The sequence below is a fragment of the Gobio gobio genome, assembly GCF_949357685.1.
Source record: "Gobio gobio genome assembly, chromosome: 17".
NCBI lineage: Eukaryota > Metazoa > Chordata > Actinopteri > Cypriniformes > Gobionidae > Gobio > Gobio gobio.
This window is the reverse complement of record NC_137110.1, coordinates 26,356,024-26,371,329: the sequence shown is the minus strand read 5'-3', so window position 1 is coordinate 26,371,329 and position 15,306 is coordinate 26,356,024. Positions and strand designations below refer to the sequence as shown.

At 39.6% G+C, this 15,306-nt stretch overlaps 1 protein-coding gene across 1 annotated transcript in view; it reads left to right on the top strand.

The window, feature by feature from the left end:
- The window catches only part of tgfbr3 (transforming growth factor, beta receptor III), a 135,194-nt gene extending 121,037 nt beyond the window's left edge, over positions 1 to 14,157 (top strand). The window contains exons 15-16 of the mRNA XM_079840947.1: positions 229 to 336; positions 11,128 to 14,157. Of these exons, the coding sequence (XP_079697073.1) occupies positions 229 to 336; positions 11,128 to 11,246 (227 nt within the window). The 3' untranslated portion in view covers positions 11,247 to 14,157. The remainder of the gene's footprint in view (positions 1 to 228; positions 337 to 11,127) is intronic.
- Positions 14,158 to 15,306: the final 1,149 nt, after the last annotated feature.

Genomic DNA, 15,306 nt, shown 5'->3' with positions numbered 1-15,306 from the left:
TGTTCCTGCAGCATATGAATGCATGTAAAAGTGGAGTCAAAAAAAGTTTCTTTGAAAAATGGTTTGGTTTCCTCACATTCCTTACATTTTCCGAATTGATGCACTCCTACTACTATGTACCAAATATTTACCAAACTGTACAGAAACCTTGACCGCAGAGTAAAAAATCTGAACTGTTACATGCTTAACAGACATAATTTAATCTTTATTTTGACTTCTTTCTTGCAGACATCATATATGTGTTGGACACACCGACTGTGGTGGGCATCGCTTTTGCTGCCTTTGTGATCGGAGCCCTTCTGACTGGAGCTCTATGGTTCATCTACTCGCATACAGGTGAGGAAAATATCCCTGCATATTCACATCAGAACACCCTTGAACTCATCTGACCTTTGTTCTCATTCCCTGCCTCACGTTAATTAGTACTGAGAGAGTTATGCATCGTCATTTATCATCTTGCCAAAATAAGGAAACATGTTCATTTTTTGATTGTCGGAAGGGCTTGCCAGTTCTGTTAACAGCGATATATTAACAATAACATATTGACTCCCAGCCCGTAAATATATCCCGTTCGTCAGCAGAAGCGCATCTGTCTTTTCCGTTCTTTCAAGCATTGGGGGGACTGCTGGATGGTCGGCAGTATTTTGGGTACAATAGCCCGAAAGGGACTGGAATTCCCCCTGTCCGCTTTGAGGGTGTCTCTAGGCCTCACAGGAAAATACATATACAATCCTCCAGCTGAATGCCAAGATTCACTCCACCCCTCGTCCCTGCATTGCCCTGTTGTCGCCTGGCCGACGACCTCTGTTGACCCTTCAGAGGAAGCGCATGCTCCTTCTTAGCCCACATTTCCGCCCATTTGCATTCACCCTTACTCCGGCCTCTGGTTTTTGTCATCAGTGCCATTGACCTGCTACTGTTTTATGGCACATGTTTGAAGGGATTCCCATTCTGAACACTGTTCCAGAATCTGTAGTTGTGTAGGCCGATAAGTATCAGTATGTTGACTGAGGATCAAAGCCATTCTGGATTTGAGCTATTTCTATTTTTCGGACATGTGTATCTTGGATATATCCATGTCTTGACATAAAAGGAGTCATGTTTAGCTTTTATTAGCGTTCATTTTTATTCTTGAGTTGTTCAAAAACATAAATCAGTGTAATTTTTTATTAATGTTGCCTGTGGTATTTAGTTGGGATGACATTATCCAGCTGTGTTTCTGCTCGTTGTTCTTATATGAGACTGAAGAGTTTATGCTAGCACCTCAGATCAGGGTGACTTTTTATGTGTTACTGGTAAGACACGGTGCTTCTTTTGACTACCCTCTAAGTTGATTTTCTTGCCGAAACAGGTGTAACATGTTGAAATGAAAGAAGAAGAAAAAAACAGAAACTAAGTACTAAGCTCTGATCATTCCAGCCATGTGTTTCTCATAATGGCTTTGATTACTTCATACAAGCTAAAAGCCTATTGAACCACAGTATCGTAAAGTATTCAATCATATTACTAAAATAGCCCTACATGGAATCATTTTTTGATACTGACGTTAACCCCAAGTGTTTTTCATGTTTGGAACAGCCTCAATTATTGACAAAAAAAATGCTAAAAGATGATAAATATCGAAACACGCTGGTGCTGTTCCCCCCTGGGAAGTCCAGGAAAATGCCAAGTTGAGGCTTTGGTTTAATGAAAGGCAAAATCCACCCTTTCTCTCTCTCTCTCTGTCAGTTAGACCTACTGAATGATCTTGTTTTTCACTAGTATGTTACTTTGGTTCTCAAAAAATAACAAATAAAATAACGTTTTATGTAGTGTATTAGTGCCGTACTGGGGTTAACAGACTTTTTGATGCCAAGAAACCCCTAATTTAGCTATTGTTCTAAAGAAAACATGTTGTTTAAAAAGCCAAAAAGTTATTAAAATATTATAATGTTAATTATTTGCTTTAATTTAGTTAATTAACAACTCTAGAATACAGCTATATATATATATATATATATATATATATATATATATATATATATATATATATATATATATATATATATATAGTATATATATATATATATATATATATATATATATATATATATATATATATATATATAGTATATATATATATATATATATATATATATATATATATAGTATAGTAGTACAAAGTTATTTAAAAAAAAAATATTATATATATATATTTATCATTTATTTTTTATATTTTTTTACATTTTCATTTTAGTTTAGGTTAATTTTATGTAGTTTTGTCGTAGTTTTATTATTTATTTTTATATTTAATTTATTTTTATTTCAGTTTTAGTTTCAGTACTTATTTTATTTTAGTTAGTTGCCAAGGCAAACTTTTAGATTTTGTTTGTTTAAATTGTTAATGTAATATTTATATTTTATTTCAGCTTCATTTCGATTAACTAAAATGATTTAAATACATTTTAGATTTACTGTTACTTAAAGGTGCACTATGTAACTTTTCCGACCACTAGAGGTCGCCTATTCAAAACAAAGGCGTAGCTTGATGACGCCAAGTTTGAGCGCAGAATCTTGGGACGTGGTCTTCACCTCACAGCCGGTGGAAAGAATCGGGATAGGACTCTGGCAGAAATCATGTTCATGGTTGTGATCATTGACGTTACTGTAGTATGAAGCAGAGCAGGACAGAGTGTTGTGGAGCTGAGCAAGGCCACTGGAGCGATTGTTAATAAGATAAACACAACACACACCTCGCGAGCAGCGGGACTTTTATTATGACAGCCACCGGCGCCATTTCCACTTTTACGGTCATGAGTATGAGGTAACGCAGCTCTGTTTATCATATTAGATACATTTGAGTGTGTTGAAAATGATATTATGACGTTACTCTGTGCGTTGCTTGGCGGCTGCTATGACGCTTGTTCACACTGCAGTGAGAGTAAAGCGTTTCTGCAGAAGAAAACCGAAAACCGAGGGGAACGCAGATATGATGCCATCGACAGGCGACTCCCTCACACGTCCCGATTCCTTGGTTAAAATAGCAATTTTTCACTATTTACAAATAGTTGGAAACATTTGGGATATTGTAAGTACTCAACTGAACAAAATATATAACACTGGCCTAGTGGTTTTTGGATATTTTACTGAATTTTTTTTACATAGTGCACCTTTAACAATAACAACTCATTACCGTTTCACACAAAAAGAGTGATGTTTATAATGATTATGAGTACATAATTGTTCCATACATTAGGGATGCGTACTATTTTAGGGAAAGCTACGTGTGGAATGTTGCGGGGGTCTGTTAAAAAACAGCTCCTTAAATCCTGTCACCATCCCTGTCGTAGATCACGCTGATAGGTTAAGGACGTTGCCCCTATGCACACAGAGTGGGAGTTACACAACGACATGACACGGTCGAGTGGAAGAGGTCAACAAGCTGCCATCAAACTCTTTCTTACACGTACAACAAAATGCATCTTTGTTTGGGGTAGTGTTTCATTTAACTATGACCAACATATGTTGTTAGTCTGTGTGCTGTCACTGTGTACGTTCGCAAGATGATTGGTCGTAAAAATGAGGTGTATGGAGGCAGATAAGCGAGAGTCTAGTACACAGCGCTGCATGAGGAAATAGGCTGTTTTTAGCTGGAGCTCTTGGCAGCACATCTCTGGCACATATTAGCAGCAGAGGGGCCTAAAACAGGGAAGCAGAGACCCGTCCAGTTGAGCCGAGAAGAGAAGCACACACATACATAAACACACTCACAATTTACAATGGTGGGTTGGTGGAAATTATTTACAGACGTTTTACAGAGAATTCAGATATATGTAGTGTAGGAGAGCAGAGTGCTTCTTAATATTGGCGTTTTAGTCAAATGCCAAGTATGTAAAGGAAACCTGGAATTTGATTAAAAACCTTCTGTCAGGCAAACTGTCTACAAGATGAAGTACATGCATTCTTACATGCCGCTCTGATTCAGGGTTAAGTCCTCTGATAGAGGAATGTTTAAGTCTATCTAGAACAGTGATCAGTGAAGCCAAAGACAGAAGAATGAGATAGACGTAAGCCTTGTTGCAAAACCTAGTATGCAGCCTCCTTAGAATTTAAAGACACTATTGCATCTATCCAGGGCCTAAAATTAAGAATCGCTGTTGGCCGTATGTGAAACAGTATCAATCACCAGTTGACCGGTAACATTTTTATGAATTCTAACAATGCAATTTTGTGAGAACATGAATGTGAATGACGCTCGGTGCCAGTGCTGCATCGTCACGAAAGTTTAAGCCTCGCCAATTTAAATATTCAAGCGCAAGAAGATGCGAAAAGGGAAGGTTCTTTGCAAAAAACATCTGGAACGTACACAGAGAAATACGCATCTCAGACAGCGTGCATATACTGAATTGAGCTCTCTTTCACGCCTTACATTTAAACAGACACATTCAAATAAAAGTATGTAAAAATATCTTTATTGGCGGAAGGGGTGTGAATCGTCACTTGTCTCACGATTCGATTACGATTATCATGTCAACGATTCGATGCATCGCATCCTCGATTTTCAATATTTAGTTTCATTTAAATGTACTTTACTTACATTTAAGTGCACTTAAGTTACATTAACGCTCACACACTCGCACATCCCTAACTGGCTAGTATGTTAGAGTTGAGAAAGAAAACGCATGTGTATTATCAGTATATTGAATCAGTGCGTTCACACCGCCGCCGGCGAGAGCGTCAAACTTTGCTCTTGCCACCCTGCCCACGACGCTGTAGAAAGATTCGTGGACGCTCTGACGTAGATCGAATAAGTTAACCTCATGAAATCTTTTAAATGTGAAAGTTAAAAAAAAGATTGATTGAAAGAACTTAACATGTTTGCTAACAAAATAAACCAATTAACATTACAACATTACAGCCTACATTACAATAACTGTCCTGGGTGAAGTGCCGCATTAATGCAATTGGTCAAATCGATGTTGTTTTGAGCAAATAAATTGCATTCCCGCTGAAAAACAAGCGTTGTAGAGCGAAAATGTTACTTATAAATAGTGCCGTGCGTCTTCTTATCATACCCGCAGCAATGATCAACCGGATCAACTTTGACGCTCTTGCCGGCGGCAGTGTGAACGCACAGTTAGCTCTTACTGTGCGTTCACACCGCCACCAGCGAGAGCGTCAAAGTGTCCTGAAGTCATTAATTTTCAATGGGAGACGGCAAGCTCCGGCGAGAGGGCGTCGAGGAGAGTTGAAATCAGCTCAACTTTATGGTAATGACCTATGACGCGGTTCGGTGGCAACCGGGCAACAACCAATGGGAATGTAGAAGTGCTCCGCTTGAGATGATCCCAGAGAACGCTGTCCTGTAAACTTTGGTTCCGACCACATTAGTTCCTGAGCAAAAAATGGAGGAGAGTTTGATCACTGCTGTGGCGGGTTTGATAAGAAGGTTCACAACACTATTTATAGGCAACATTTTCGCTCTAGAACGCTTGTTTTTCAGCGTGAATACAATTAATTTGCTCAAAACAACACCGATTTGACCACTTGCATTAATGCTGCACTTCACCCAGGACAGTCATTGTAATGTAGGCTGTACACAAATTAATGTTAATTAAACGTCTCCTATAAACTGCATGTTGAAATTATTCTAGCACTTAACCATGAACACAAAAGCCAGACCACAACAATGGCTTTTAATTGTTTTATTTCGTTAGCAAACATGATATGTGCTTTCAATCGATCTGTTTTTTGTTTTTTTTACTTTCACATTTAAATGATTTCATGAGGTTATCTTGTATGGTTATACCCTACCTGTGGTCAGTCAAGTTCAAGTTCAAGTTCAAGAGTTTTATTTGTCACATACACAGTTATATACACAATATACAACTGGCAGTGAAATGTAAACAGGTCCGCTCCATGGACAGTGCAAATAACAGTTACAAGAAATTAAATAGAAATAGATAAAATTAGAATAAAAAGTATTAACATAAGTAGAATTATAAATAAATCAAGTAAAAGATAAAAATAGGAAATAAGATAAAAATAAAAATATAAAAAATATGTGGATATGATAAGTGAGATAAACTGTAGACTTAAAAATAAGTGGTTAACATAAAATATATAATATGTATATATAAAGAAGTATAATGTGCAAGGTTTATTACAGGTTGTTACGCAGTAACAATAGGGACGTAAAGTGCAGTGCAATTGCAGTATGTGGATGTTAATGTTAAAAGACTGTATGTTTATGTGTGTGCGGGGGTGAAGTGAGTCACGTGACTGAGTTCAGGAGTCTGATGGCCTGGGGGAAGAAACTCCTCCTGAGTCTTTCAGTCTTTGCCATCAGGCTACGGAAGCGCTTACCAGATGGCAGCAGGGTGAAGTGAGAGTTTGCAGGGTGATTAATGTCTCTGATGATTTTAGTAGCTCTACCTCTGCAGCGTTTGGTGTAGATGTCCTGCAGAGACGGGAGAGCTGAGCCTGAGATGCGCTCGGATAAGCGCACCACTCTTTGCAGGGCTTTGCAGTCGTGACTGGTGCTGTTCCCGTACCACGCTGTGATGCACTGAGTCAGGACACTTTCTATCGCCCCTCGATAGAAAGTTTTCAGGATGGCTGGTGAAACCCTGAATTTCCTCAGCTGGCGCAGGTGGTACAGTCTTTGCCTGGCTTTTTTCACCTGTGTCTGGATGTGTGTAGTCCAGGTCAGATCCTCGGAGATGTTCACACCCAGGTATTTGAAGCTGCTCACTCTCTCTACCGGTGTCCCGCTGATCATGAGAGGGGAGTATGACCGATGCTGTCTCTTCCTGAAGTCCACAATCAGTTCTTTGGTCTTGTTAACATTCAGAGAGAGACAGTTGTCCTGGCACCATGATGTCAGTTGCTCCACTTCGTCCAAGTATGCCGTCTCATTGTTGTTGGAGATGAGACCCAGGACAACAGTATCATCAGCAAACTTGATGATCGAGGTGGAGCTGTGTGTGGACAAACAGTCATGGGTGTAGAGAGAGTAGAGCAGGGGACTCAGCACACAGCCCTGTGGAGCTCCAACACTCAGGGTGATGGAGGTGGAGGTGAACTGGCCTACTCTCACCGCCTGGGGTCTGCCAGTGAGGAAATCTTCAATCCAGAGGCAGAGAGAAGAATTCAGGCCTAGATCCAGGAGTTTGTGTGTTAGCTTAATGGGAACTATGGTGTTAAAGGCTGAGCTATAGTCAATAAATAGCAGCCTGACATAGTTCCCACTTTTGCTGTCGATGTGAGTGAGGCAGGAGTGAAGGACGTGAGAAATGGCATCTTCAGTCGATCTATTGGGACGATAGGCAAACTGAAGAGGGTCCAAAGTGTCAGGAATGGAGGAGCAAATGTTGTTTTTAATGAGTCTCTCAAAGACCTTCATGACTAAAGATGTGAGAGCCACTGGACGATAGTCATTTAGGCAAGAGGGTTTACTGATCTTAGGTACAGGGATGATGGAGGATCGTTTGAAGGAGGTGGGGACAACAGATGTAGCAAGGGACTCGTTGAATATGGATGTAAAGAGCCCTGCGAGCTGATCAGCACAGGACCGCAGAACACGACCTGAAATACCATCCGGCCCAGCAGCTTTCCTGACATCCACACGTTTGAGTGCCCTCCGAACCTCGTCCTCCGAGACAGAGATCACGTGACCGTTGCTGCTCTGAGGGACTCTCTCTGACGCGTCACTCGCCGGAGTCGCGCTGCCGCGATTACCATCAAAGCGAGCGTAGAAAGAGTTTAACTCGTTCACCAGCAACGGATCAGCTCTCACCTCTGCAGAGGATTTAGTTCCAAAAGCACAGATGGTTCTCAGTCCCTGCCACATCCGCCGGGAGTCGTTGAGTTGGAAATGAGATTCCACTCGGTCTTTATAGCGGAGTTTTGCGGCTTTAACGGCGCGCCGGAGGTCGTAACATGAAGCTTTGTACTCCCTCATATCCCCCGTTTGGAGACCGGCATTGTAAGCGGTGGTGCGCGAGTTTACTGCAGTGCGAATTGAACTGTCCACCCACGGTTTCTGATTAGGGAAGGACGTTATAGTTATTGTTTGTGTGGCTTGCTCTGTCAGTGTGTTAATAAAGCAGAGCGCCACTTCTGTGAACTCGCTGACGTCTTCAGAACTCGCGCGGAACATGTCCCAGTCGACGTCATCAAGAGCTGCCTGTAGCGTGATCTCTGAATGGGATGACCAGCGTTTGACTTCCCTCCTCACCGGGGGCTCTTGAACGAGCCTTTGTTTATATTCCGGTGTGAGGAAAATGGCGGCATGGTCCGATTTGCCAAAAGCTGGCTGTGAACGAGCTTTGTAGGCGTTCTTAAACGGAGAGTAGCAATGATCCAGTGTGTTTGCTCCTCGTGTGGGACAGGAGACATGCTGGTGAAAGTTTGGCAATACTTTCTTTAGGTTTGCTTTGTTAAAATCACCCGCGACGATGAAAGCAGCGTCGGGGTGTTTGTTTATGAAGCCGCTGGTCACATCATGGAGGGCAGATAAAGCCAGCCCCGTGTCTGCTTGTGGTGGAATATAAACGGCAGTAGCGATGACCGAGGAAAACTCCCTCGGCAGGTAGAAAGGCCGGCACATGAGAGTTAAATGTTCCAAGTGAGGCGAGCAGGATCGCGAAAGAATGGAGATGTTCCTAGGATCGCACCATTTCTTGTTTATCATGAAACACACTCCACCGCCTTTAGATTTCCCGGCCTCGGCTGTTCTGTCCATCCGAAAAACAGAGAAGTTCTCGGACGGCGTCACGGCTGTATCCGGGACCGCTGGCGTGAGCCATGTTTCGGACAGACAATAGATGTTGCAGTCTCTCATGTCCCGTTGAAAACTTATCCTGGCTCTAAGATCGTCCATCTTATTCTCCAAGGATTGGACATTTGCGAGCAAAATGCTCGGGAGAGGAGGACTGAATGCTCTTTTTCTCAGTCTGTTGCGGATCCCAGCGCGTTTCCCGCGGTGTTTTTTGAATCTTCGCCGTCGACTCGAGTGGCCATTGTTCAACTCGGCGTCCCGGCGAATCTCAGATGGAAGATTGGAGAAAGTGTCCTGAAACAGGTCAGTGTAGCGGTAACCAATTTCCAGAAGTGTTTTGCTGTCGTAACAGATCAAAGCAGATGATCCGTTGGAAAAAATAGAGAGTAAAAGAGAGTAGAATAATAAATAAAAGCAAAGTCTTAGCGGAGCGACCTGAACGGCGACCGAGCACGGCGGCGCCATCTTGCATCTGCACAATGCAGTCTGCACAAAGGCCGAACAACATGATTGTTTGCTTTGCAGACCCTTTAAATACAGTTTAAAAAAAAGACCAAGCATTCGATCTGTGGCAGCGCGTCCACAAATCTTTCTACAGCGTCGATGGCAGGGCGGCCAGAGCGAAGTTTGACGCTCTTGCAAGCGGCGGTGTGAACGCACAGTTAAAGTGACAGCAGCCTATTGTTTTTAATGTTAATCAAACAACGAAAAACAACGAAAAATAACTCACTGCTCTTGACTAAATAACTTTTGTAACTTTAATAAAAATAATGTTTAATTTATGCAGTGTTAAGACTATGCAGTGTTATTTTACATTTTGATTACCTTATTAAGTTGTGAATTTTCGCTGGTTTTGGTGTCACAACTGCCCGTTTTCATGGCTGTAAAAAAATACTTATGGCCAGTAAATTTTCTTAAGCCACCGGCCATTGGCACGTGTGGCAAAAAAAAATAGGGCTCAAGTTCAGTGGTCATTTAAATCGAAGACGAGAGAAATGTTGAGAGTGTTTAATTTGAGTGGCAATATTTCAATCGTTTAGTATTTTGTTTAAGCGTCAGAGGAAATAAAAGTTTATAAAGGTTTGATAGTATGAATCTACTTTATATAATACTGAATGTAAGAATGAAAGATGCTGATAATACTAAATGGAGCCTTATAGGGATGCTGTGATAGGTAGAGCTGGATCAGCTAAGACCTGCCAAAACTGTTGTTGCCCTTGATATATAGCATTGTTCAGATAGATATAGAAGGTATGTTATGAATATAACGTAGTGTAATATAAAAATATGATTATTAAATTATAATAAAAACATAAATTAAAATAGAAACTTTTCAAATGTGAGATTTTTGTAGTATACAACACTCACAGCAATGCCATAAGCTGCATTTCCACCGCAGGAACTAGGAACTTTGTGGTGGTACTCAGTGTGTTTCGACCGCAGGAACCAGGGTCTAAATGAAGTTCCGGGTAAATATTTCCCCCTCCGAAAGTCCCTGCTCGGGAGGTAGTGCTTTTTCAAAGTTCAGGAACTTTCGGGGGTGGGACTCGTTCTGCGTTTAGTAAATATCAGTCTTGCTCTTTCTGTCCGATGGCGCGCTTTCGTCTCAGCCATCTCACAGTCAATGTCCATAATAGCTGATAATAACATACGTACTATCTAAATAGTTAAATCTAGCTTTACGAGCTTTCAGAATACGCTTTAGTATCAGTGCTCGTCTCTTTTCCGACGTTTTGTTAATTACCTAACCAATACATAACCAGCAAAAGCAGCGCTGCTTGAATCTCCTCCATATTTGTTATTGTTGCAGACAGTGTCGCACAAAAATGATTACTAGCCGTCGCCAACTGGGATGAACAGTCACGCGCAGTCCTACATCACCGGACTAATTTGCCTAATCTTCACGGTACTTTAGACCGCAGTGGAAACGCGGACAGTAGCAGGTCTGAGGGAAAAAAGTTCCTGGTATAAATTGTTCCGGGTAATTTCGGTGGAAACGGGGCTATTGAAGAACCATTTTGTTCCCCATAGAGCTTTTCAGTGGGACAATTCATTTTCCCCCTGTTGTGTGAAGATTTCAATTATGAACCTTTTTCCACTATGAAGAACCTTTTGTGCAATGGAAAGGTCAGCATGAATGCACTCTAAGTGCACTAGCCAAACCACTTAATGCTACAGAAAAAAAAACATATTTGAAATAAATGTTGTGTCTGTGCCTGGAAGGGTTATGCTTTCCTGACTTTGGGGTGAACAGCTTCTGCCATTCTGAAAGATTTGAATCACAGAAAGTCACATTTAGTGCTCAGTGTGTTTTTTCAAGTGTCCCTGAAAGCCTTAACGTAGTCTTTATCAATCTCCCTCTTCAGGTGGCACAAGAGCGAGGCAGCAGGTGCCAAAGTCCCAGCCGGTGTCTGAGAACAGCAGTGCGGCTCACAGTATCGGCAGCACACAGAGCACGCCGTGTTCAAGCAGCAGTAACGCATAGGACTAACTGCTGCTTCCATTGGTATTGTTCATTGTAGAAAAATGGAAGAATATGCGATTTAGTAGCATACCTTGAGAACACCAGGCCTTATTATTTTATGTCAAGGCTGAATATACAACCGGATGAAATAAGCTACGTTTAGAGGAGAGGGAAATAACAAAATCAAGATCCCAGACCGTTTTTAAATGTTGCTTTTTTTCTTGAAACCCACAAGAGAGTTTTGTTTTTGCCTTATATGGTTGAGATCAGCGTGAAAATAACAAAGGCTGTTTACACCAGCCATTATGGTCCAGAGGAACAATTAGTACTCGGCGAGGTTATGCAAGGGTTCTGTCTGCACCCAAACAAAGATCAGTGCCTTTGACAAGATATATGATATTTGACAAGAGAAATGTCTTTTAGTCGTGATCATGATTTTAATGGTCAGTGTGTCCATATCTGACTTTTAATACACAGATGCCAATCGTTTCATTCTGCTTTGTTGTATATAAGACAAGCCGTCTTCGGGATACAGACGCCAAGAGTGAATGGCGTTATCGGAGGACAGTTTTTGGCATATTGTAAAATAATGTATATTCTGTGAATATTGTATGGAATGCATAGAGATTTAAAGTGGAAATAACTCCATAAAAAGCTTTAACTAAAACCAAATATTTATCAAATGTTTATAGACCATTTAGAAGAAAAATGAAACAATTAATCATAAAGGCTAATATAAATTAAATACATATATATACATAAATAAGCTCAGAATTGGCCTTTTAAAGATAGCTGCAAAATAATAATAAAAATTATATTCAGTTTTTTTCCCCTCCCAAATTGTGATGCCACTATTAGAGTCTCTGTACAGATAATTACAAATAATAATAATAAGCATTTTATAAGTCAAAAATTGACTTTTTAGGTATGTTTTATAGTGTTATTTTTAAATGCTGGGCATTATTCAACATTAGTAAAAAAAAGTTAAAATAAAGAAATATATATTTTGTCCTTAAATTACTAAATCAAAACGAGTATTTTGTTGAGAACGATTTGAACAGTCTCTATGTGCCTAGTCACAAAAGATGTACATAATCTGATGCCAAAGAATGGGCATTTACTTTCCAGTCTTTTAGTGTTACAGCAGCATCTGTATATGTTTAGGTACTAGCCTACCACTAAAGTCAACACAAAATCAACATTTCTCAAGTCATGACTTTATTTCTGCTGTGTATGTGAAGTTAACATTTTGGGATTGTTTTAAACATGCATACAGAGGCACTTGTAAAGTGCTAGAAATGTATGAATGCAAAGCATGAGTAATCCCACCGTCAAACCTTTACATGAATGTCATTACATTAAAAGTGCCTTAACTTTGAGTATATGCTTAATTTCAGAGATAAAATGAGGCAAGAAGGGAAGTGGTGTTTGCTTTGCTTTAAGCACAGTATATACCCTCTGATGTGAAAATCTGCCAAATCTGCGCATCTAGTTGTTCGTTTGGTTGGTTGTTTTAAGTATCTAATGTTGCTTTTTGTGTGTGTGTTGCTTGCTACAGACTGTACCTATAGAATGTACTTTATTTCAAACCTTCATTTCATTGTAAACTTGTATAAATGTCTCCTGTAAGAGAAAAGAGAGTAAGAATTTAAACATTTATTTGTGTATAAAATTATATTTTTCCAGAGATATATATATATATACATAGAGCCACCCTATAATTCTATCTGCATACTGTGAATTTCTGTGGGCATATTTCTATAAAATGTTGTGTGTTTTCTCTAAATCTAAACATAGTCCATAATGCTGAAGTGAGCTGCATTCACTTACATTTTCCTAATCATATAAAATAAGATATTTTATTATTTTTTACGAGTATCTTTTATATGAGAACACTATTATTTGGAATACAAAATATATTTTGATGATGCCGATGTTTTTATCTCTCTTTTAAAGGGGTAGTTCACGCAAAAATGAACATTTTGTCATCACTTACTCATCCTCAAGTTGTTCCAACCCTGTATGAGTTTTTTTCTTCTGTTGAAGATATTCGGAAGTAGGAAAAAAATACTGTCTTGTGTTCAACAACAGAAAGAAGCTAAGGAGAGTGAGTAATTGATGACAACATTTTCATTTTAGGGTGAACTATCCCTTTAAGCTCTTCACCATTTAAGTGTCTGCGTGTGTTTGGTCACACTATAGCTCGATGTATCCATGTACGTGGGTTTAAATGAATGATTATGTGCATAGTCCTTGTATTGTGTCTTTTGGGAATGTTTAAAACGATGCTGTCATGTCTAACAGAGTTTGAATCTCTGATAGGTGTAATCAAGAGTCATTTAATGGCTGTAGAGGTAAAAGAGGCCGTATTGGTTTTATCAAAAGATCTTTCTCTCATTCCAATAAACACTCTGTCTTGTAATAAACTCTTTGTTTTAAAATGTAAGTTCACACACTGCTGTGTTTGACACGGTGGTGTTCCTGTATGTTGAATGGTGAAATTGATTGTGCCGTCTTTCTGTTTATCTACCTCAGTTGAGTGTCTATGTGTGTATAAGGTTTCATCGTCTTGACATCAAGAATATGTTACTGTACATATTGTGTGGATCTTGGTGTTACATAAAATGTATCACATCAAATGTTTTATCTTACAGTTTTTGACAGTTCACTCCGTATCAGTCGCCAGGCTTTCCGACAAAAGAGGAAAGTCTGCAAAATGTAAATGTGAACCAATCAGAATTAGACTTCAACATTTTCAGGCTGTCTTGCTCTGAGACTACACACTATTTGTGAATATTTTGTATTTGTTTGTTTGTTTGTTTGTTTTTCTCCATTGGTATGTGAAACCTATAGTGTTTGTAAATACAATGTGCTGTAAATATGCATGCTATATGTATGCTCTGTATATACCAAATAAATTCTTGTAATCTTTTGGGAGTTTGTTTGTGTGCTCATTTAACTCTTTCCCTGTCTTTGACGGAAATGTCCGTCATTTGTGAGAAAACACTTCCCTGCCATTGACGGAATTTTCTGGTTTTCCGTGTTTTCACTGTTATAAGGTATGGGGCGGTATGACACATCTTTTGAGTACCGAATATCCTGATCAAAACACATGTGAAGAAGATGCAGAAACAAGCGATGTCATATGTAATCATATGCATTATGTAAAACAACGCAATCATCAACATTAAACCGCATATAAATCAAATGTTACTGAATGAAATGTCGACCCAGGATGAGCTATAGGACTGCAAATATTAGGGTGTTGATGGACTCAATCTACTCCATCATGTTTTGATCATCTTTCTGAATACGATCAGGATGTAGTTTTTGACAAAAATGTAGTCTTTTTGCTCAAAATGTTGCTTTTTTTATGAAACTTACCCACATTCAAGTGTTGATAAAAAAAGAATGCATGAAACTAGAATAAAATGGTTTTTGTTTGTTTGTTTAATAGCCGTTTGCTCTTTTGATATATTGCATGTTCAGATATTCATATAACAAAATATTCTGTTGGCCATTTTTTACGTTCAAATGGTCAAAATGTTCAATGTGAAAATGGTCAAAAACGCTGGTGCACTGAACTAGAAACTGAAAGTTTTTCTGTTGCTTTTTTCGTGTGCAGACGACAACATTGTCAAAACGATCCCCGTTCACACAGATCCGTGAAAACGACTAAAAACTCTGCATTATGCATGCCAGGCCAGTAGTTGGTAAAGAAACTTTGTAAAGAAACACTTTGCATCTATAGACTGAACACATAATATGCACACGCATGATGTCACTGTTTTCACAAATTTGTGTTTTTGTTGTTTACATGGACGGCATTAACGGTATTGTTTTCAAAAATGTGTACTTTGAAACCCGCTTTCACAAGCTTGCGTTTTCAGGCCCCCAAAACGGCATTGTTGTGTAAAACGGCAATGTACAATGTTTTGTTGTTGTTGTTTAGCTCTCAGTTCTTCCAGAGGCTGCTCACTGCAGAGCCAATGGGTGGAGCTTGATGGTCCAACCACACCCTAACCCTACCCATAACCCTTTCACTAAACATAACTCCACTCATTAGGTCCACAGAGGTGGA